The 24,766-nt window shown below is 48.4% G+C and overlaps 1 protein-coding gene across 2 annotated transcripts in view; it reads right to left on the bottom strand.

Moving 5' to 3' along the window:
* Nucleotides 1-24,766, bottom strand: part of NSMF (NMDA receptor synaptonuclear signaling and neuronal migration factor) — a 65,111-nt gene that overhangs the window by 28,564 nt on the left and 11,781 nt on the right. For both annotated transcript variants that reach the window (XM_075015758.1, XM_075015756.1), the window contains exons 3-4: nucleotides 10,461-10,940; nucleotides 4,790-4,865 (exon numbers count right to left, since the gene is read on the bottom strand). In XM_075015758.1, coding sequence (XP_074871859.1) covers nucleotides 4,790-4,865; nucleotides 10,461-10,940 — 556 coding nt within the window. The remainder of the gene's footprint in view (nucleotides 1-4,789; nucleotides 4,866-10,460; nucleotides 10,941-24,766) is intronic.

The following is a 24,766-nucleotide window of genomic DNA, read 5'->3' as shown; positions in this document are numbered from 1 at the left end:
AGGGCCTTTCCAGGAAGTGTCCCACAAGCACTTTTGCTCAGCAAAGAGGACTGAGTGAGATTCTAACAGCTCTATTGCCAGAGTTTTGTCTTCAGGGACAATCTGAAGTGTCCAGTCTGACTCTTGGCAGTCTAACCACGTCCACGTCATGTAGCGAAGGTGACTGTGGTGGTGGTGCTCCCAGAGGCAGAGGAAACGCGAGCTTGCTTTGTGGGCATTTTGGTTTATTAGAGTAAGTCTGGGAAATGCAGCTCATTGCAGACATTGACCAACTGCTAACAGTGAAGTGAGAATCCACAAAATTAGCCTCTAAGATAATGCATTGGGACTCCTCAAGCCTATCCATCCATCCAAGCTGCTTCCAACCTTCCCAGCCTATCTGCTTGGTTCCACCTGCCTTCTCAGCCTGAGGGAGGGTCAGGAAGGAGAAGTAGGTCAAAGAAGCTACATGAAGAGAGGAGCAGAACAAAGGTGGCAGAAGCAGAATGAAAAAGCCCATGTTCACCCTCTAGTGGGAGTCCACCAGGCCAAAACAATACAACCTGAACTCACCCATGGGTCTTAACCAAAACCACCCAAGCAGCTCAGAGCAGGGATATTTGCCCTGTGGGAAGTTCACAGGCCAGCCAGGCAATGCAGGCCCACTTCAGGTGGCAGCTGAAAACTGTTCTCTCATCCAGACTTCTTCCATATCTTGGCAACTTGCTCCTTCTGCATGGAACCTACTGCTCACCACATCCATCACAATACCAGCTCGGAACATTTCTGACCTGGCTCCCGGTGTATCCTAGGAAAAGCCCTGGCTCAGGGTGCAAGGACAGGAATGTAGAGAGGCACACGTTAAGGACTGATGTTGCGAGTCAGAGATCAGAGCCAGAATTGGGGTCAAGTCAAGGGTTGGAGCCAGAGTTAATGTGAGCGGCCGAGCCAGGGAGCAGAACTGGAGTTGGTAGCTAGGGACCTGGAGCTAGGCAGGAAAGCAGGAACCCACGGCAAATGCAGATTTTGGAGAAGGCAGGCAGGGACCAGGAACAGACAGTAAGGCCAAGCTCTGGAGTGAGGCTCGTAGTGACAGGCAGCCCGCCAGAGATTCACCTAGCTGCTCAGACGACTTCCTGTGCCTCCTTCTGTCTTATGTACAGCATCCAGACCAACTGGCGTGGCCAGACATCTGCTCCCAAGCAGGAGCTTTGTGGGTACAGCCCTCAGGGAGGTAGTGCTTCACTAGTCCATTCCTCCAGCGGCTCCAGTGAGATGCTGAGAGACAGCTGTGGTCTGATTATGGCTTGTGTTCAAGACCCACGACCTCTCACATCGGTCCCATGCTGAGTGGTGGTAGGACAAGTTTTCTGGGGCAGTTTTTGTGGGAAGGTGTTTAGCAGATCAGGAACATGGATCCCCTCTGCCAGTTCTCGGGAACTTTCTTCAAGATTGTAGCATTCCAATCCACGAGAACCCAGAGAGTCTCTCCTGTCTGCTTCCAGCCTTAAGGATCTTATGGGCAGAATTATACTCATAGGCTCAGTGAACATGTACAGGAGGAGCAGAGTGAGGATTGATGAGGGAATAGGTCCTCAATGTAGAGTTTCAGTAGAGACATATGGAAAACCAGCTGTATTCACAGGAACAGGCTAGGTCAAGTTCATTTGTGACTGGTTTAATTTGGAGGCAAGCTCAGTAAGGGCCAAGGAACAGGAAGCACAATTTAATAGATGACGCATCTGCATTTAGGCGTTTCATTAAGAGCCACACCTTCTGGCACAAGGTGATATCAACAGCACGGGACCATGTCTGGGGATAGCATGGCTTCTACAGCCAAGCTAGAAGCATTCATTTCAATGATGATGGCTTATGTAGCATCTAGACGGACCAATTTCCTGGGCCTCACGAGACCAGAGAAACCTGCGGGGAAGAGGGTGGCAAAAGGGACAATACACTTGAAAGACTTGAGACCCATTGCTGACAGAAGTTTAAAACCCCAGAAAACTTTACAGGTCACAATATGCCATGGTGCTTCCAATACAAGGACTATCTTTACCTTGAATAGGTCCATTTCAGTATCAGTGGGGGGATCAGATCAACTCAGGGAAATCTGTGGAGGACTGATCAAAGGTGCATATTTCAAATTCTGTCTACAGTCCATGCTGAAATAACCTCTCTGGATTGGACTGGACAAGCATGGCAGCGCTGTCAGAAAAAACAGGTGTCATCCAGGTGAGATGACACACCTTAGCCTGGAATGCCCTGCACTCCATCATCAGTCTAATGCTGGCAGACTGTAGATGTGTTTGTCGAGATATTCCAAGTGATGATAACAAGTCTGAAGGGCAGCCATCCATATGTTCCCAAGCTCTAACACATACTAGATGATATGTCCCGAGTGGTCCAGTTTCGCATACACCCAAGCAGTGCCCATGTAGTTCATTAGTTGGGGATCGATGGTACGGGACAATGGTTTTTAATAATACACTGATTCAGCGTCCAATACTCCGAGCCTCATCAGAAGTGACCTTCTCTTCTATTTAAATGCATGAATTGGACTTATGAGTTAACCCATGTCTAGGTTCTCCTAAAGGCAGACAAGCAGAGCAGATAGCTTGGGGTCAGACGTGACATATGTCACCTCAACAGAACATTCGCCCAGGCCGTAGCTAGGCTGGGCATTCACCATCCTTGTGCTGGAGCCAGGCAGCTGTGTTTTTCTCCTCATTGTAATCCCTGTACTGGGGCAGAAGTTAAGGACTGAGATCCTTGGAAAATGACTGTGTGCTGCCCATTTCCTGGGGCCAAGCAGTGCTGCTAGTAGAACTCGCAGAGACGGGGACTGTGGAGAGCCAACCACAAGATGCCCAGGTCAGAGGGCAGTGATGGGAATGGAGGGCACCAAACTGTAGGTTCTCTCTTGGGCAGTAACTTTGATAGAGAGAGTTTCCATGGACATTGGCTTCAGGAATAAGAGGGACCTATCAGTGGGAATCTGTTGGGACCAGGCTGCAGCTTCACTGATAAAGTTGTCTGCTACACCCACCTCAGACAAGACTTCCTGCAGAGGGACACATTTGGGGGCGTCCAAGAATCTGTAACTCTACAGTGCCAGTCCCTGGGAGCCAGGGGACGTTCTGTGGGGGCACACAGGCCAGTCCCCTTCACCTAGCCTGCTGCGGCTTGTTTCAGAGATTCCTTCAGGCTGGGATCCTCGTGGGGCAGCTGGCCAAGCCTGACACTACACTAACACAGGCTTCACTGGCATCCCCCTTCTTCCAGGGCAAATTACCAGTGCACCAGACCCATGCGCATCCACTCAGCTGTCAGAGCAGACTCCAACAGGGGCGCACGACTGTAGCACTCAGAACTGATTGATAGTGCCTGTTGGAGGGCATCCCAGTTTGATAGATGACTGTTGGCTTCCAGCAGTGCAGAAGCCCAACCCAGTGCCTCCCCAGTCAGCAGGCCAACTGCCTGGCCCTCCCTGGCCTTGTCAGAAGAGTGTATCTGCAGATGAAGCAAGAACAGGAGCTCATGAAGTCCAGAAAGCCTTGGGGTTTGGAGCAGCTCCCATTAAATCAGTGTGGCAGCAGAACAGCAGGTACGAGCCTGGGTGGCAACACAGTCGATGGACGCGGACCAGGGCATCCTGCACTTACAGTTGATGGGCTGACTCCTGCAATGCCCAATTCTCTGGGCTGGCTGGCTGCGGGTTCCATGCCCACAATGCTCAGCAGCCTGTCTGGAGGCAGATCACCTGCTTGTGCAGCTCTGATGGCATCGGGGGGTGTGGAAAACTCCACTAAGTCCATGATCAGCTGCGCTCCCTTGGAGCGGTCCACATGAGTGGTAAGACCTGGAGCATAGGCAGTCAGGTGTCGAGCTGAGAGCCAGGAACTGACCTGGATGTCAGAGACAGAGTCAGACATCAAGCCAAGAGTTGCAGCTAGAGTGGGAGTCCGGGGATGACCCCAAGCCAGAGTTGGAGTCAAGTCAAGAATCAAAGCTGGGGTCAAGCCCGACCTGGAGTCACAGATCAAGCCAGCGTCAGAGCTAGAGCTGGCAGCTGGGCCTAGGACACAGGAGCAGGGACCTGGAGCATGAGAGGAAATCTGGAAGTGGGGATCGAGGAGGAAGCTGGGACAAGGAGGACAGGAGCCAGAAGGAAAACAGGCTCAGGAGTCAGCTACATAAATTCATGGAGATTAGGTCCATGAAAGACTGTTAGCCAGGGGGTAGGAATGGTGTCCCTGGCCTCTGATTGTCAGCGGCTGGAGATGGACGGCAAGAGACAAGGTGCTTGATCATTGTCTTCTGTCCACCCCATCTGGGGCAACTGTCACTGGCCACTGTCGGCAGATGGGACGCTGGGCTAGATGGACCTTTGCTCTGACCTAGTAATCGCCATTCTTATGTTCTTAAGTTATGGAGCACCAAACACTACCCACACTGGTCCTGTCAGTAGGAGAGGCTCCCCTGCTGACACAGCCTCTACCTCTTGAAGAGAGCGGGAGGGTAATTATGACCATGGGGCTATAATGCTGCCAGCACAGATATGTTCTGAGTAAACAGGGCAGACTGACTGACTGACTGACCGACTGAAGGGGTGAACAAGCCTGAGTAAGTAACCGAAGACGGGAGTAATAAAATGACTGAGTTAGGGACTAGGTCAACTCTCACTGCCCCACAGAGCCAGACACAAAACTCAAATGTCTAAGTCTTGACATTCTAAGATGCAGTCATGCGTGGACCACACATCGACGATGAGAAAAGAGGTGGGTGCAGTAACAGCCATTTCACTTACGCTTGCATAGTTGTGGTAGCAGTTTGGAAACTGAAGAGATTCTCCTTGGGGAACCAGGTCCGGATAGGGACATCATCTAGAAGAGACAGAACTAGAACTGAGCGCACAGAGGAGAGAAATGGGCTTCATAACATGTAGTTAGTGATGGGGACGTCCTTCCAAAACCATCTCTCACTGCACCTCTTCTCAAACAGCCAAACACTCTGGTAAGGTGCAATTTCTTTCTGTTCATAGGAAAGACTCCTGAACACAAGCTGCAATTTCTTTCACGCCAACACAAATGACTTTTAATCTTCTGTAGTAATCTGAAAGAGCAGCTGAGCTTGAAGCACAGATGTGCCTCACGGGTACTGAGACCCTGTGCTAAATGGGACATTAGACATGCTTGAGCAGGTGTGGGCAATAATTTTCGCAGAGGGGCCACTCCATGAGTTTTGGTGCTGGTTGTGGGCTGGCTCTGCACCCCCAGAGGAGGGGCGTGGCCTTGGGCAGAAGGGGTGGAGCTGTGAGCTACAGGGAGAGACAATGCATGCGTAGGTGTGAAAGAGGAACACTGTGTGTGTGAGACAGACTTTGTGACACAGATTGAGCGTGTGCTGCAGTGTGTATGTGACCGTGACTAGGTGTGTGTGGCCCAGACTGGGTGTGTGTGACAGAGACACAGAGTGTGTGTGCTGGTTGCTGCTGGGTAAGTTTCTGAGAGAAGTCACCCTCTGTCTCTTTAAGGGAAAATCTGTCCTGCTCTGTTGTCTCCCCTCCTACTCTGCTCTGCACTCCTGAGTCACTTGCCAGCCATGCTTTAGCCTGGAGCAGCTCCGCTGTGTCTCCCTCTCCCCAATCCCTGCTCTGCAGAGGTGGGGTACAGGGGCTGGGGAACACCCTCACTCCAGCACTCTCCTCTCCTCTCCACCCCTGCCCCCTCTGCACAGCCAGCAGAGAATCCCAGGAGCAGCTCGGCTGCAGATGGAACAAGGTGGGGAGAGGAGCCACTAAACACAGGCTGCTGGCTGTAAGCATGCACGCTCTGCTCATCAGCTGGGTGGGCTGCAGAGAAATGCTTGGTGGGCTGGATCCAGCTCCCAGGCCTGGTTCTGTGCAACCCTTTGCTTGAGCATGTGCGTATGTTCTTGCACACATTACTGTACCTTCTCGGGCATGTTTGCCTAGTGTTCATCTGAAGGGAAACAACCACAGGGACAAGAGCGAGATGGCTCTTGAGACAGGAAAACTGAGCAGCAATGCACTTCTAGGCTGTGTATATATGGATTAGAATGCAAATGGGAGATCAGATGGGGAGGCATCTCTGAGACATCACAACCCTCATTTGGATGCCTCTGTGTTCAAACTATCCTGCACCAGTCAGTGGCTGATTTCTGCGTAAACCTCCACAGCACTCTAATGTCCGAGAGCGTGCAGCAAAATCTTCACTGAGCCTTGAGACTGCTCATACCAGAAGCACAAACAGGAAACCAATACAAAATGGAGCATGGTTTACATCTGTTTGTGATCCTTGAACCCACAGCCCTCAGGTGGGACTCTGAATTCCTGCCTAAAGCAGATGCCTCAGGGACTGATTGTGCAATGGACTGGGATGATGCTATGGGAGCTTTCAGCTCAAGGTCACTGATTCCATTTCAAACCAGGAAAATTCTGTGCAACAGTCAATAGGGTCTGACAACAGCTCCGTGAACAGCCTGGATGAAGGGAGCTGCTAGTCTCACTCTACTTCCCACTAAACAGGTGTCCACACCATAGAAGGTTTTAATTGTCCTCACGCTCCCCAGCCTCAGCAGAGAGAGTGAACACGAGGACTGAACTACACTCTCACTCCTAAATCAAGTCCCATTGTGGCAGAGTTGAGGCACAGGGCCATCAGGGAGGCATCTGCTATACTTGCTCGATAATTAGAGAGGGTTTCAGACTCCAGGGCTCATCTGGCCAGGTAAACATTAGGTCATTAGCACAAAACTCTCCTTTTCTTCAAGCAGATGACAATCAGCCAATCGACCAAAAAATGACAGAGCTGCGGTGCTCCTCCCCACGCCGGAGCTGTTGCTGTGATTGCACAGTAAAAATTTGAGGACTGTCTTAGGTGTAGGGAATGACTGGGGGCTGTTGCTGTCTGAATTCGTAATGAGAGCCAGCCAGATTGCCTGAAACATGTCCACATTTCTTTCAGTGGCTGTATCACAATGTCAGCAGCTGCACAAGAGCCCCCCAACACTCTGGAATGGATTTCAGATACCAAGGCGATGAGCTCACTATGAAAACCCAGAGGCGACTGCACTGGTTGGCTGCACTGTGATACAGGCTGAACCTCTCTCGTCCAGCACCCTTGGGACTTGACCGGTGCCAGACGAGAGAATTTACCAGACTACAAGAGGCCAATATTGTCTAGCACATTACCAACACTTCCCACTGCTTACTGAGCTCTTGGAAGACATTTAAGGGTAAATTACAGCTAATTCACAGTTAGCCAGACGACCACTTATTATGGTTGTGGCCAAGTTGCCCATTTGTTTACAGCCACTAGTCCTGGCTCTCAGTGTTTTGGGCTGTTATTTAGCTGTAATTTACACTTAAAATGTCTTTTAAGAGCCCAAGAAACCATGGAAGTGTTGGGAATGCTTCTCGACAATACTGACCTCCCATGCTCCGGCAAATTCCCTTGTTTGGCACCGGTCAGGTTCCCAGGGTGTTGGCCGAGAGAGGTTCAACCTGTGCTCACCTGAGAAAGCACTATCAATGTTAGGGTTTGCAAGGTCAAAATCAATGCCACTGAGCTGGTTCTAGTTGTTCTGAGTCATTACTTCCCTTATTCTCAGATAAAACTTCAGCAAGGCAAAGGCCTTTCCCCTTCACAATGGTGCATTGCTGAAAATATATCCATTAAAGTCAAAGAAGGCAAAGCCTGCCCTGAGAAGACCAGAATGGAATCTTCCCCACCCAGCAGCTGTTTGGCTTGGGGATTTTGTTCTGGGGTCTCCTCAGCTGATGTTGCTAATGGAATTTTATGGCCTAAGGGCTTTGTTGCATTGTTTCATACTTGTTCTTTTGTAAAAGCCTTTGTAAAATCTTGAATATTTCTTTAAAAATGGTTCAAACCAAATCTCTCACATTTAGAATATTAAACCTTTAGCTTCTTAACTCAAACCAGCTCCTGTGGCTCGCGCTGGGCCCAAATGACGAGTAGCGCACTCCCATTACTACCCACACAACACCCAATCCCAAAGAGAATCTGGACTGTCACTCCAGCCACAGAACCGACATTCTTACTGGGCTCTCTCACAGCCCTTCTGTCTGTGCCGTCACACATAAAACCACCCTTCACCAGAACAGAGACACGTGTGATGAAAATGAAGGAAGACCCTTCTAAATTTTCTGAATTAAATAAATCAAATTAATGCAGGTTGAACCTCTCTAGTCTGGCAGCCTTGGGACCTGACCAGTGCCAAAAGAGAAAATTGGCCAGATCATGGGAGGTCCATATTGTCTAGCACATTACCAACATTTCCACCGCTTACGGGGCTCTTCAGGGTAAATCACAGGTAAGTCTCTGCAAAGACTAAACTGTGGATCTTCACCACAAATGTGAAGAGTGTGCTCCTGTATGGATGTGAGACCCGGCACGCTAACAAGTCTCCATATCACAAGCGACAGACATTCATAACCAGGTGCCTGAGGCACATCCTTCGCATCAAATAGCAAGACTTGGTCACAAATGAGAAGCTTTGAAACAGAGCAAGACAAGCACCACTTGGTGTTCAAATCAAGAGAAGAAAGTGGAAATGGGTAGGCCTTACTCTCAGGAAACCATCATCCAGCATGATGTAGTGGGGGACGTGTATGACAGGCCAAGTAGCTCACACAGGCTAAGGACAACCCTTTGCTGTCTGTAACTGAAGCTGGCAGGTATCACCTCTGTTCCTGAACAAAAAGCGGGGAGGACCCCAGTTGAGTTTGAGTCTGAGAGAGGCAGTTGGAAGCTGGGCAGGAAGAGGGGGTAGGCAGCTAGCCTGTGCTGAGGGGAGGCTAGACCCCAGATGGGGGCACCCCTCGGGCCTCCTCTCCCTAAGATGGATTGAAATGACTGTGCCTGCCTGCTAAACTGACACCTTTGCACTATGCTATGTCTTTGTTGACTAATAAACTTCCTGTTCCACCTGCTGAGTGAGAGTCAGTTGTGGCTGCAGTTGAGACGAAGTGCTTGGGGACCCCCCAACCCCATTACATCCAGCATAGTCCATCAAGCTCTCACAAGGAACCCACAAGGAAAACGCAATGGAGGAAGACCTCACACAATGTGGAGAAGATCTACTGAGACTGAAGGACAACAACTGGGGTACTCCTGGGGCCAGCTACAAGTTTTGTCCTGAGACAGAGTGAAGTGGAGGAGACTTGCAGATGACCCATGCTACACCTGGAGCACAAAGGTTTAAAGTCGCAGCTAAATAACAGCAGAGAACACTCAGGGCTGGGACTGGCGGCTGTAAACAAACTTTATCAGACCGCGGGAAACTTGGCCACACCAATGATAAGTGGTCATCCAGCCAACTAAATTCATAATGGATTCTGGATGCTGATGAACGAGAGAGATTTAGTCTGTATATTAAAGCCAGCTTTTTCAAATGTGGGTTTCTGCTGTTGAGCACAGGAAGCCCTTTGCTAGATACCGATATGAAAGTGCCCTGAGTTCCACTCACCATGGACACTGCTGAAAGCCGGAGTGTTTAGGGTAATTTTCTTTACAATAGCCTATGGATGATCTTGGTGCCTAACTTCAGATAGCGTGGTTTGAAAGGCCCCTCACCTCATCTGGCTGACATTTTTACATGCACACAGTAAGGGGGTGAGCCATGGGAGAGTCATCCTTTGTGCTCCTTTATTTGTTCTTCTTCTTGGAGACAAGACCTGAGCCCTCCTGTAGCTAATCTGACACCTGTCTCCAAGTGCTCTTTGTAAAATAGTCAAGTAAACAATTGCCACACAGTCAGATCTCTCTTTTCTTACTGGCAGAGGCTAAAGAGACAGAGGCGTGAAGTCTTGCATTAGATGGAACATGCAGCGTACAAATGGAGGGATAAAACGTGATGAAAGCTTCAGATTTTAAAGGAATCAGAGGGGTTGTTAGCCCCAGATGAGGACATTAACCATCACTTTGCCTGAAGATGCACGAGGTGGGAGGGGAAGCAGAGCACTGATGAAAGAAGTACAACTGGGTATTGCTTGGTCATGTGTAGAGCAAAGCCCTGTCCGATGTCGCTCTGCGGAGGAGCCACTCACCTCACCACATCGTTTACAGGGACGCAGTGTGGCACAGAGCTCTGGGATGGCTGCCCAACGCAGCAGCCAAAGACACCAGACTTCACCTCTGTGGCAAGCGTATGGGGGATGCAACAGGGTTCCTTATGGGCACGCGGAGGCATTGCCAGTGTGCTGAGCCAGCAGCAGGACTCCCACCACCACCAACAGCAGCATTTCAGGCTGGCTGCCAGATGTTCTCAGGGACTTGCCACCTCCCTCTGCCCAGGGCTGGCACCATGTACGAGCAAAGCCCTCAACAGGAAGCCCAGGCCAATCGCTGGTCCCTGGAGGTGCACTGCTGCTGCCGGGAGAGAGGTGCAGTGGCCCATGCCAACGGAAACCACACACAACATCCAGACTCACTTACCAGACACTCGGTCAATACTATACATCCTCTCCAGCTTTTTCCTGCGCCATCCTGTCTCCCTGGACTGGTGCTGCTCCAGGTCAAAGGAGTGCTGGGAGTGGGCAGCCAAACGAGCACAGGTTGGGCACTCCTTGGAGCCTGGCCGACTGCCTACCCAGCCTTTGCCATGCCTGCTAATGTTGTGGGAGCTGCCAGCACCCTGCAGGGGCTGGCCATGGCAGCAGTCCTCTTGGCCAGAGCCTTTCATCACCACCAGTTCCATGCTCTCGTTCTCGTGGTCCGACAGCATTGGCCTCTCTCCGGAGATGGTGTACACCCGCGCCTTCAGCGCCTCGCTCGGCATCTGCTCGGCCCGCTCCTCAGAGAAGCTCCTCTCGAACTTGCCATCTGAGATGACGGACAGCCTGCGCTTGTTCTGAGCTGCCTGCTGCATCTCTGGGGAGTCTTCCTGTCCAACATAGGAGTCTGCTAAGAGGTGATCTGAAACAGAGGGCACACTGGGTATTTATCACTTAGACCCTTGGCTTACCCCTGACACAGCGGGTGCTTTAGAGCTGTCACCCATGCTATCTGTGTAGAAGAGGGAGAAAAAGAGGAGGGATAGATACAGCAGACAAACTAGGCAGCAGAATGCGTACCCATTGCCCTTGTAAATCTCAGCGATTGGTGCTGAAACAAGAGGCAGTTCTTGCCGTCGTGCCTATTTTATTTCCTTGCAAACACCCCAAACACAAGAAAGGGTTGGGCAGCTGACAGCAGGGGAGCGGACATCTTCATGATTCAGGTCTCCACCCTGCATAGGCTTACTCCCTGGGGCAGTCCTTACCCACTGAGTAGTTCTATTGACTTCTACAAGGCTTCCCACCTGAACAGGGGCTACTTAGGTGACAGAGTCTTGCAGACAAGGCCCAGACTTGCAGACCAAACAGCAAAGCCATGCAATCAAAAGCAAGGTCAAACCCAGGGAGCAGACCCAAGCAATGACCTTGGCAGAGGCATGAGAGTTGGAAGGGCACCATGAGGAGCACCATACAGGCAGTACATCCATCCAATGTGGCTCTCTTACTGTCACATGTCACAAGGCTTCAGACCCTAACTAGCAAGCAGGGATTGCCTGAGTCAGGTGTACTGATACGGGCACCTCCGTCGGCAGGAGTATGTTCCCTGGACTGTAGGAACAAATCATTGGTCTGGGTATTCGTCGCCTACTGAATTCTTTTCTGCATCCATTATTTAAACAACAAATGGAAGGAGAGGAGGAAGCATCAGAGATTTCAGGCTGATTTTCTGCATGTTCTCTGCATGCACAAGAAATCCAAAGCAGAGTCAACTCCACCTGTGATGGTAAGCCCTTTTTTAGCGGATACCACTAGCATGCAGCCATCCCTGTTCCTAAACCATTCAAGGTGGATAAAAATGCATTCAGGGTGGACAAAAATCAATGATTTTGAATAAAAATCTATTTTTATTTAAATCAGATTTTTTAAAATAAAATACTCAATTTCTCATTTAAAAATAACAGTTACAGTTACAATCACAAACATGCTACAGACACATTCACAGTCTCATACAAATGAATTAATGGCTCTCGTCCCTCCAGCCTAACTACTGGCTCTTGTGTCTTGAAAATCCAGGCTTTCAATTTCTGTTTCTCAGCAGACTAAAAAGCAACATGTACAAAGAAAGACACAAGCTGGACAGAACTCGGTTTAGTCTGTGCTTATGTGGTGGTGGCCCATGGTCAAGCAGGGCAGAGGAGTTAGTTTAGTCATTATCTTAAAGACAGAGAGACAAAATATAGGGAAGTACCGAGGAAGCATAGAAAGGAACAGTGGAGGGGACAAGTAAGAAACAGGGCAGGCATTCTCCAGCACACACCCAGCTTCCCATATTCTCCCCCACTTTTGCCGCAGAAGAACTGTCCTGGCTTGTGGGCGTAAGAGAGACCATAGCTGGGAATATTTTGAAGAAATTTGTTCCCTGGAAACAAATGTGGAAAATGCGTCAAGCGTAAGCAGTGGAAAAAAGAGATGCAAGGCCTAGCTGCAAAGATGAAAACTGCTAATTGGAGAAAATTATGTGGATATTTCTGAGTGGATCAACTGAATTAATTGGAGTGGAGTAACTGAAATAATTCACTTTGCAATGCATCGTCCTTCAGGACCCTCTCTGTGCCTTTTAGTGTAAGTGCACTTTGACAGGTAAATTCCCAAGCTGTGTGCTATACTGGGTGTTGCTAGAAAAAAAAGTTTTTCTTAGGTAATCCTTATGGTTTATTTAAGTAATTAACTAGGTTTAGAATCTATCACTCAAGTATACAAAACGGAAAGTAAGAGTTGCCACTTTTCACGGTGTGTCATTTTTCTATTAACCATCACATGCCCTTATTTTGGAATATCCTGGCCACAGACCATAATGGTGATCCTGTAAGTCTATTCCCTATTTCACTTCAGCATAACTCAGCTTTTTCAAGGGACCCCAATCTATCCTCGTTTTCTCAAAAAACAGAAGTGCCAGTGAGTTCAGTGGGGCTTGGTCTAAAATTAAGTGGACTCTAAGCACAGCCAATCTCAGCTTTTTTCATAATTTGATTTAAATCAATGATTTTTGTGGTTATTTAAATCAGCCCACCTTGACTGCACTCCTATAGAAACTGCACTGAAAGGAAGCAGCAGTAATTTTTTGCATGGAATAAATATAGTCAGAGTTGAGAGAGAGAAGCCCAGCACATGGAGGGGAATTACAGATGTGAAATGCCAGGAAATCTCTTCTTTATTTGTTGTACAGCTCCAACAGCTGTTTCCAGCCATCTACCAGCTCCTTTCTTTTCCAAGAGAGTTATTTAATTACTGGGGGTCAGGGAGGTTGAACAAATGAGGTGTATTCCCTGCCAATTATTTTCTAAATGATTCCCCTAGCTGCTTCCCCATTGAAGGAAGGAGAATCACAGCATCATAGAATACGAGAACTGGAAGGGGCCTCGAGAGGTCATGGAGTACAGTGCCATGCCATCATGGAGGACCAATCACTATTTAGACCATCCCCAACAGATGCTTAGCCAATGTGCTCTTGAGAAGTTCAAGGAGATATTAACATCTAACATGGGCAATAAAAACACTCCAACCCTTTGCTTCATTAGACATTTAATGAAAATGTTTTCTCCAGCAGATGAGCCGTGATTAGAAAGAATTCCCGTCCAGCCCTGTAAGAAGCCTACAGAGAGTGCCGGAGCTTGCCAGGATGAATGGACAACGATTTGCTGTAGTGTATTTGCAAACCAGTCTATTCCATTGAATCATCTACCTCATCTCCTCCTGCTCACTTTCTATTCACCCCTGGAGCCTTGCGTCTGGCTGATGCTCTTCTGTTGGGGATGAGTCACTCCAAGCAATGCACATTCAATTATTCTTGGGCAAAGGCAGGTGTGGGTAGGAGGATTAGTTCTGTCTGTTTTGCACCACAAGTTAAACCCAGCGTTGGCCCAGCTCAGGTACCTGGTACTGAGCACACGACACTACACACAGCTCATTTCCCTGCTCTGCGGAACAAGGCACAACAGCCACAGGACCCCGTTTGAGGCAAGCGCTGCTGAGGGCTGACCTGGCCATCCTGCTCAGGGCTCTGGCACACAGAGGTGTAAGTAGCAGTCTGGTTTGAGACCTGTCCCATCCACTGAGCCCAAGGGAGACCACACGGATACTAGAGTTTTGCTGCATTCAGCGGCAGCTGGGATCACCTTTTCATTGCATTCACTGGGCATCATTTTCATTGCATCCTACTGCTGCAGTCCAACATAGCCCATGCATAACAGCAGTGCCATGGAAAGGGGCGCCAGCCAACCCTGCAAAGCCCCAGCGCTCAGTGACAGAGGAAGTCTCTCCATTAGCTGTCACTCAACAGCAGGCTCCTCCTTCCCTGGACCCAGACAGGACTAAGAGACCTGACAACACACACTAAGCTGGTTCTCTATAAGCTCATAGACTCCATGGTGGTTTGTGTTACTCTTCACCTCTAAGAATGCAGCAAGAGGACAGTGAAAGGCGTTCTTACACCCATTTCATCTCCAGCAAATTCAGCCATGATCCTAAGCCACAAAGGCTTCAGCAAACACGCACCACTCTGGCTTCTGCTGCACCCAGACTATACAGCACCTGCAGCTCTGGCAAGAGCTACGCACGCTGGACCTGTGTTAAAAGCTCAGGGCAGTGATAGGGATGTACCTTCTTCTCTTAGACAGTAGTGCTTGCACAAGCATGACAAGATTTATCTCAAACTAAAGGGATTGCGATCCACAGAAAAATGCAGACGGAGATAGTCATCACCTACCCAAATGAGGTACACCATCCCTGATGCCACCACAGCCAATCTGGTGTCTGACCTCCGTAACTTTGTTCTCACACACAACCATTTCCATTTTGGGGACAATTTATACCTCCAGATTAGTGGAACTGCTATGGGCACCCGCATGGCCCCACAATATGCTAATATATTTATGGCTGACCTGGAACGACGATTCCTCAGCTCTCGTCCCCTATTACCACTCCTCTACTTAAGATACATTGATGACATCTTTATGATTTGGACCCATGGTACAGACGCTCTAGAAGAATTCCACAGAGACTTTAACAATCTACACCCCACCATCAACTTATGCCTCGATTACAATATGCAAGAGATACATTTCCTGGACACTACAGTACTAATCAAGGATGGCCTGATCAGTACCACACTGTACTGAAAACCTACTGATCGCTATACTTATCTACACCCTTCTAGTTTCCATCCTGCACACGTGACTAGATCCATTGTTTACAGTCAAGCTCTCAGGTACAATCGCATTTGCTCTGATCCAACTGACAGAGACCAAAAACTACAAGAACTTTACCAAATATTCATAAACCTGAATTACCCACCAGGAGAAGTAAAAAAACAAATTGACAGGGCCAGACGCATACCCAGAGACCAGCTACTCCAAGATTGGCCCAAAAAAGCCAAGAACAGAACACCACTGGTCATCACCTACAGCCCCCAACTCAGATCACTGCAATGAATTATTAAAGACCTACAACCTATTCTTAATCAGGATGCTACACTCCAGAAGGCCCTGGGTGACCTCCTGTTCTCTCCTGCAGACAACCTCCCAACCTCATGAGGATCCTCACTAACAGCCACAGTCTATACCCCGGGAATACCAGTCCTGGAACCTTTCCCTGAGACAAAGCCCGCTGCCAGCTTTGTCCCCATATCTTCTCTGGAAATACCATCACTGGACCTAACCAGGTTACTCACAGAATCACGGGCACTTTCTCATGCTCCTCTACTAACATTATATATGCCATCATGTGCCAACAATGCCCAGATGCCTTGTATATTGGACAGACTTCTAACTCCCTTAGACAAAGGGTCAACGGGCACCCAACAGACATCAAAACACTCCAGATCCACAAACCAGTTAGTCAACATTTTAATGTAATGGGGCATTCTGTCAATGACCTCAAGGTATGTGCATTACTGAAGAGAAATTATCGCACCGTTTTAGAGAGAGAAGTGGACGAGCTGACTTTTATATTCAAATTTGGCACATTAACACATGGTTTAAATTGTGATGGGAACTTTATGAGTCACTATAGGGGCTCGTCTGCATACTTGGCTCAATCTAATTCTTGATCTTCCCCCCTACCCCTCCACTCTCTGATTTGCTCACCTTGATTATCTTTTTCTGATTTGTCCTCCTTGCTTATTGTTTTTGGTTCTCTGTGTCTTAAATATTGAGTCTGTTCTGGTCTGGCTATGGTCTGAAGAAGTGGGTCTGTCCCACGAAAGCTCACCTAATAAACTATTTTGCTAGTCTTTAAAGTGCTACTTGACTGCTTTTTGTTTTGACACCTACCCAAAGGTTACCTGCCTGGATTAAATATCACATCAGTATGGTATTAAATTATAAACAGTGCATTATATACAATTCATGGATAGTCCCACGGCATGTCTGTCACAAGCCTGTACATTGGTGTTAACCATGCGAATTTCAAAGCAGTCTCAGATTCTACTTTCAAAACTCAATATTGGCACTGCAGTCTGTGGGATTCCTCCAGATTTACAACTGCGGAAATGACAGCAGAACCAATCTAACATACAATTCACCCTGTAAACTGAACTAATTGTGGAGTTAAAGTTCTTGTGAATATATTTCTAGTACTACTTTAAAAGTAGTGATGGAATTTGTTAAAGTTGTCACTGATGGGGTGGAAGGATGGATTTTCCAATATCTCTTGCTTTTCCCTAATTAACAAGTGGCTCTTCCAAACAGTAAGGAGTTTTCATACAGAAATAATATTCATCTCAATATGACACCCCATGGGCTGTTTCTCTCAAACAAATGGATGGCTAATTATTACTCTTTATAGCCAAATGCTTAGCATCTTTCATAACTATGTGCAGAAAAAACAATTTGCCAATGGGGTAGAAACATTCAGTTGAAAAAGAATTCACTGAAAGTTTGAATCCACAAAGGACAGTTAATCAAAATGTAAAATTTAAAAAATGGGTTTTTTCCTCATGTGTGCATCGATTACATGAATTCACCAGCCTGCTCATAATCTGCATCCATGCCAGTACAGGTGTTCTGAGTCGGTGGGCTGGACTGCTCCTTGCGACGCGTGAGCACGCTGTGGCTGCATGCGCTCATGTAGGGCCTGAAAAGTCCATCTTGCTGCTGCGATCCCTTCTCCCTTCTCTGCTCCTGTGACAAGTGTGGTTCAGCTGTCAGGCAGGTGAGCTCTGGGGTGGCTGACTTGGCGATGCCAGAGCACTGGGTTGATGGTTTGTTCCCCCAATGGGAGCCAGTCACTAGCGATACAGGAAGCCAAGATGCCTCCCTCCAGAGCTAACGAAAACGTCTGCAGTGGTGATGTTCTATGCAGGGAGCCGAGAGCCAATAACCAGGAGCTTTTCTGGAACTGCCTTCGAGGAGTCGTCTGAAGCAGAGCACCATTAACACCCTCCATGGTTACTGCTGCTCAGTTTCATTTCATCTTTGCATCATTCTTGTCACCTCTCCTACAACCAGCTGCTCCACCAAGAACTATGCCAGCCCCAGGGCAGTGACTCAGGAACCTGGCGCTGGGCCCTTCTCCCTCTCTAGGCAAACGGGGATGAGGCAAACTGACTTGTTAATCACTCCTGGTCCTGCTCTCCCTGCTTTGTCCTCACACACAATAAGCACGTTCCCTATCCAATCTCCCCTACTTAATGGCACTGGAGCAGGAAGATTAGGGCTCCCAGACTGCATACCTGCTCCCTCTGTTCTAGTTTGCTCTCTGGTGGCACTGACTGGTACGCAGTGGCATGGCGCATTGAGTCTGCGTCCCTAGGGCAGGTCGCAGCTGCTGTTCCCCAGTGTCGCTGCACAGCAATCAGCAGAGTAATGGCAATTTACTTCAGCTGACAACCTGGCCTCCACGTCTAGGCTGTGCTTGGCCTCTCCTGCAGAGACAGCTGGTGCCAGGTGGGGTCATTTGTGCTGAGTTTTATAATGGGGACATTTGCCTACTGGGCATAGGGAACCACAAGGTCTCAGATGAAAGAGCAGCTAGAAACAAATACTACTTAGCCACCCACAGGAGCCAGATCTGAACAGGCCATAATGAGGCTGAAGGTTCAATATTTCATTCTCCAACCAGTGTCCCACACCTCTAGTCCTGTTGTTCACTCCAACACCTTCCTTAGACACGTGGAAATGACACTTGTTTCCAGACTGGTTTTGTTCGTTCCTGTCTGGCAAATCATGGTCTTTCTCTTTCCAGTCTGCATGGAGCACAGGCCCACACGGCTCTCCCACCACATGCATCCCTGAAGAGGTTACCAGGGACACCAGCATAATTCTGTGAATAACCCATCTCAGCCCATCTGCGATCCCTTGACTGGATACAGAAACAGAATGCTCTTCTCAGGAACTGGAGTTTCACTCACTAAAAACCAGACACTAGGGCTCCAGAGACTTTCTCTGCATAAAATAATTTGCAAACTCTGTAGGTCAAGCTTTGTGCATTGTCTGGATCAACAAGAACCTTTAAATGCCCTTTTGCTGTTGTCGCTGGAAACAAGGAAATGGAATAGCCTTGCCTTCTTGCTCCGAGCACACAGTTGTTATGATTCACGACCAGATTCTCAGCTGGCTCCCACCAATTTATATCATCTGTGGACCTGGCCCCATATATCAGGCCATATACCGTTCTGTATCAGCACTTTGACTTCAGTGAGGCTGCATAGGTTGTAGGATGGAGCGGAATTTGGCCTACTGCATGAGGAGAGCAGAAGATGAAAGGGAGCAAATCTATCAGCAACCAAACTGAGGGTGACAGGGCTCTGACATGGTCAGAATCAGGCATAATGTGAACTAACAAGTTTGCCCAGCTCGCCGAGGGAAACTTCCCTACTCACCAGAGCCCCCTGCAATGTCCATCCTGAACCATCAACCTCTCTGCTGATGTCCCTCAGTCATGAACAGCACCAGCTGGGACCATCCTCTTCCAGGATCCCATGGTGCTCTGCCAATGTACCTCAACCATCTAGCACAGGCCTCTGCTGTTTCAATTCTGCATCTCCCTGCACTGCTAATTATCCTACACTAAGATGGGCAGCACCCCTGCTAGCCGTTCCCGGGACTCCACTGTGTGCATGCACTGTACAGTGCAGACCAGCAATGGCTCTGGGGAAAGGTAACCTGACAACAGGAAGATGGCCTCACTTAACTCTTGCATACCAGCACAGCTCTCAGTGGAGGAGACGGACAAGAACCCGAAGCGGCTTCTAGGAGGGTGCCCATGCATCCCTGAACCTTCAGCCTGTCTGCTGTCATTATAACACTTTCCTGCACTAAGACAACTGTCTGGTGGCACATCACTGCCGGCACGGGAAGTCAAAGGGTGACCCTGCGTGCACAGCCAGTCTACGTAGCCAGGTTTTTCTACCCTGGTCCTCCCTACTCCATTGCTTCCAACAGTTATTCACACCTGTTGTTTTGTCTTGTTTAAAATTAGCCTCTCAGCTCTGTAAGTGAGGGACTGTCTCTCACTAAGCATGTGTAAAGCATCTCACACGCTACAGCCTGGGTCCTGATTGAGGCTTCGGGGCACTATCAATACATAAACAGTGAATAATAACCTATGATCTTTTTTTATAACCCTGGTTTCTACACTAGAAAGGCAGCCAGTCCCCCCAACTGAAGACTCTCAGCGTGCCAATACATATAAAACACAGCAGCACGTGCCCATGCTGTGCCTTCACATACACCCAACGAGCTGTGTTGGTCAATCCTGCAAGACAACGAGCGCACTGGACCCAATCCAGCAAAGCAATAAAGTACGTGCTTCACTGCAAGCATTTAATATGTTCTCCTGAAGTCAATGGGACTACTCATTATGGTAGAGTTAAGCACACGGTTTGAGGGCTTAGCTGGATTAAAGCCAGAGTGCTCAAGAAGAAAATCCACAGTACAGAGAAAATTTGCCAATACCTGACCTCCCTGATTCCTGGGGCCAGTGTGAACTTGTGCCAGCATTTTACACCCACAAAAGCCCTACTGCATTTAACAGATAATGCTCACTATGCTAATGATTTCTGCTCTGTCATATCTTATGGAATACCTAATTACACAGAAATTCCTAGGGTGATAAAAGTAAACCTATGAAAAAGATTTCATTCTCTATTATATTCTACCGACTTTTAGACCAATTTCTATTGAACCCTATTAGTTTAGTTCCTATTCAGTTCTCAAAGATTCTTCCATAAGGGCTTGTCGTTCACACAGCCCAGTCTTTGTGAAAATTGTCTTATGAAAAAGAACATGCATAACTCAAATTTGCTTCATACAAAACAGGTCATGTCACTTTTCATTCAAGAGCCTGTGATCCCCTAAATGTGTGTATTTTATTTCTGTGCATGTATCATTCTTGTATATGTAGTTCGAAATTTTCAGTTGGAATCTGTTGTTTTAGTTCAGGTATTCTAGTACAAGCCATTGGTCATATCCTAGAAACTTAATGGCTGGGTGACCAAGTCAAATTTTGTCTTTCCCATAAACCCAAACTGTAGCTGCTCCTACCAAGACATATGACCATGTCACTTGAGACTGGATATTGTTAAGGGTAAGAATTTGCATGTAATAAGTTTCTAGTGTATTAGAATTAGCTGGCATGTTTTGTTTATTTTGGCTCAGAAATTTACTTTGACCTGCCTGTTTTCACTTGCAATCACTGAAGTCCTACTTTTACACTTAATAAAAAACATTTTTGTTTTTTATCAAACCCAGTAGAAACAATTGTTACCTGGGAGACAGGTAACCACTGTGCCAATCTCTCTTTCACTGACAAAGAAAGAGAATTTACAAGCTCTCTCTAGCCGTGTCTACACGTGCACGCTACTTCGAAGTAGCGGCACTAACTTCGAAATAGCTCCCGTCATGGCTACACGTGTTGGGCGCTATTTCGATGTTAACATCGCCATTAGGCGGCGAGACGTCGAAGCCGCTAACCCCATGAGGGGATGGGAATAGCGCCCTACTTCGAAGTTGAACGTCGAAGTAGGGCACGTGTAGACGATCCACGTCCCGCAACATCGAAATAGCGGGGTCCACCATGGTGGCCATCAGCTGAGGGGTTAAGAGACGCTCTCTCCAGCCCCTGCGGGGTTCTATGGTCACCATGTGCAGCAGCCCTTAGCCCAGGGCTTCTGGCTGCTGCTGTTGCAGCTGGGGATCCATGCTGCATGCACAGGGTCTGCAACCAGTTGTCGGCTCTGTGGATCTTGTGCTGTTTAGTGCAACTGTGTCTGGGAGGGGCCCTTTAAGGGAGCGGCTTGCTGTCGAGTCCGCCCTGTGACCCTGTCTGCAGCTGTGCCTGGCACCCTTATGTCGATGTGTGCTACTTTGGCATGTAGACATTCCCTCGCAGCGCCTATTTCGATGTGGTGCTGCGCAACATCGATGTTGAACATCGACGTTGCCAGCCCTGGAGGACGTGTAGACGTTATTCGTCGAAATAGCCTATTTTGATGTTGCTACATCGGAATAGGCTATTCGATGTAGGCTTCACGTGTAGACGTAGCTTCTGTGTATTAGACTACAGAGGTGTCCCGTATGTCACCCACAATGCCCCTCGCTGCTCCACTCTGAACGCAACTCTCCAGTAACAGGAAGACCGTGAATTTCAAAGCGGGAGCAGCAAGCCCATGGCTGTGGGCTCATGTTTGTATGAGAGCCTGAGAAATGTCTTTCTTTCTTTGCTATTAGCGCTGTGAGCGCATTTACCCATTCAAATAGCCCCTGCAGGGAGTTTGTGGTTCTGGTTCTACACTTGTCATTTTTTTCTGAGCTGCCTGGTGCCAGCTGCTGCCCTGCTGCACCATGTGGCAATAAGGCTGTTGTGGGGGTCGTATTTGCATAAGACACTGAGAAACTTCTCCTCAGCAGTTTACATTTGTGTGCGAACCACTTCCCTCCCTCCCAGGCGTCACGCTGTCTGGGTCTTCCCCATGCTCTGCCACATCACATGGGCAGCCCCCAACTCAATAAAAGGACGTGCCCACCGTTTGGTGCTGACCATCCTGCCAGGCACCATGTCATAGATAGCACGCGTTTAGGCCTCCAAGGGTGGGAAAGATATTCAAGGGCTTGCAGCCGCCATGGAGAAATCTCCCCCTGCTGCTAAGATAGTGGGGGTGGGAGTTGCTCCTGCCAAGGGGAGAAGTCTCCTCCAGCAGCTAAGATAGTCGGGGGGATTACTTCAGCTACTTCAACATTCCAAGCGGCACTACAGCCGCAGAGCACAGCAACCCCCACGCCCCACCAAAAATATTTTCGTGAGCTTGCTGTCAATTGCAGACAGCTGCTGGTTTTATATTTCGGTTATAAAATCTTTTTTGCTAATATCTGCTATCTGTCTCCATGCTTTGACCCCCACAGTAACATGGGGTGGGGGGGCTAGCTGAGATTCCTGTTTGCATTGTATGTTCAGTGTGTGATATTTCACTGCCACCACCCGTGTTGGCAACGTCTGTGTAGCGAAGGGGAAGGTCAAAAAAATTTTTTCCTAGACTTTTCTATCCTCTTTCTTCTAACTTTAGAACACAGTCCAGGCCCCTGTATTACTTTCAGGGATCACATGCAATGATGAGAGGTGGGACACTCACTGGATGGCTAGTTGAGAACACAGTTGTTGCACAGAAGCCTTACAGTGCACCAAAAAGCCAAAAGCTCTCCCCATCAGCAACTCCCTTTCCTGAAAAACTTTCCTGTCTTCTCTTTCTTCACGCTTTTCAGGGTCCCTGTATTACTTTCAATACAGTCAAAAATCTTTTTTCCTAGACTTTTCCGTCCTCCTTCTCTCAACTTTGAGAATAGAGTCAGGGTCGCTGTATTACATTCAAGGGTCAGCATATTTTCGGGGATCAGGTGCAATCACAGGAGCAGGGACACTCAGTGGATAGCCAGCTGAGAATTCAGATAGAGAAGAAAGACATTTCTGTAAATTTTTTTTGCCATCTGTGCGGATGACCTATTTTTCCTTCCTTTCAAAGGGAAAAATGGCCGTTTGCTTAGCACGGGAGGGGAATGAGGACAATGCAATGTGGGAAGATGATGTTGAAGACCACTGAGCATACCCAGAATGCTACAGGGATGAGGGAACTGTGGGATAGGTTCCCACACTGCACTGCTGCAACAGTCGATGTTTGCCAATTTGAGCGTGGCAGCAATGAGTGGACTTTGTGAGGAGCACATGAGAAGTGAGGATGGTCAAATTTGAACTTACAAATTCCAGAATTACAAAACTGGTATTAATAAATGTGAATTTCCCTTGTAGTGTAGATGTAGCCTTATACAGAGTAAGATGGATTTATGTCGGGTACGCGTCCTCTTTTGAGGGCTGTGTTCCTGCATGCTATCAGCGGCCTTACAGCAAAGTCTTCCCGGAGCTGAGCTTGTTCAGCATCTGTGATGCTCTGCAGGGGGGCACTAACCCCAACGCAGTGCCTTGGCTGGGGGAGACCAGAGCTTCTTGGCCCAACAGGACAGGACGACGTGGAGTCCAGAGGGCAGGAAGGTGGGCACAGGTGGCTTGATCAGCACACCAAGTGACAAGCCCAGGGGATTCCACCCATCTCAGGGCTGCAGGCACAAGGGCATTTATTTGACCCTTTCACTGCCTGATCTGTGCCTGTAGTTAGGTTCACAAGTATCTGGATTTGTGCCCTCAAGTCTCAGATGGATCCAAGAACACAAGAACAGACAGAGGAAGCTACCACTCTGAGCACACACCCACATTACTGCTTCTGCGCATAACGAGCCTCTGCTAGTTCCCCCATGCAGTGATTCTGGGCACATGAACACCCTCACTTCCTTGTTACTCCTGCGAGGTCAGTGTCAGGGCAACTGTTCTGAAGGCACTTGCCTATTGACCACAGCATGTGGCATTCCTGACCTCCTTATCAGTCACTATCGTCCCTTCCGGCCTGGGACCCTATCAGCCATTGGCACCCCAGAGACATTATGTTATCTGAGAACTTTCACACGTGCACTGGGTGAATGGAGAAGAGAATATGTAGCAGGGGGGATGCTGTTTTAAATCAAGGTGCTACGGCAGGCAAGCCAGTTCTGTGGGTCGTCAGCATTGACCAACCTGGCTGTCTGGCAAGAGCTGACCTATCATTTCCTGCATTTGGGACAAAAGATATTCCCTCATGTATGCAAGGGTCAGTTGTGCGACAGAGGCCCCAGAATGCAAACCGTAGGCATTAGGCCCCGTTTAATAACTTCTCCTCTTCCAAGGAGGCTGATGCTTTTTTAGTGGCTGTGCTGCTGATGTAATGTTTTGTACTGACAGCAACGAAGCCTGTTGCCTTTCTCTATACAACACAGACACCCAGGGAGCAGCCAGTCAAGCTCAACACCGACCTGTAGAGATGCAGCAAAACCTCCCCCAGAGTGTGACAGTTAGGAAAAGCCAAGCCCCCTACATGCTTACAAGGGATCCCTGCTAGGAGTTCCTACACAACTCGGGTGTGTTTTTATTTCAACACAATAGCTAACATGCTAAAATCCTAGCAGAGCCAAGGTAGCTGTAACTGTAACATGTTGGTGAAGGTTAACCCTGGGAGCTACCCTAGGGCTTATCTCAACCAACTAATATGGGTTAACGCTGCAACGGGCCTTGCCAACACCCAGAAACACAGCTTTTCTCCCAGTGAAGGCAAGCCCCTAGCACAAGAGGCCAGGTGAGTCTCCTTATGCATTGTAGCTTTCTCCTCTCTGC

This window comes from Carettochelys insculpta, chromosome 21 (assembly GCF_033958435.1).
Source record: "Carettochelys insculpta isolate YL-2023 chromosome 21, ASM3395843v1, whole genome shotgun sequence".
NCBI lineage: Eukaryota > Metazoa > Chordata > Testudines > Carettochelyidae > Carettochelys > Carettochelys insculpta.
This window is presented reverse-complemented; position numbering and strand designations above follow the sequence as displayed.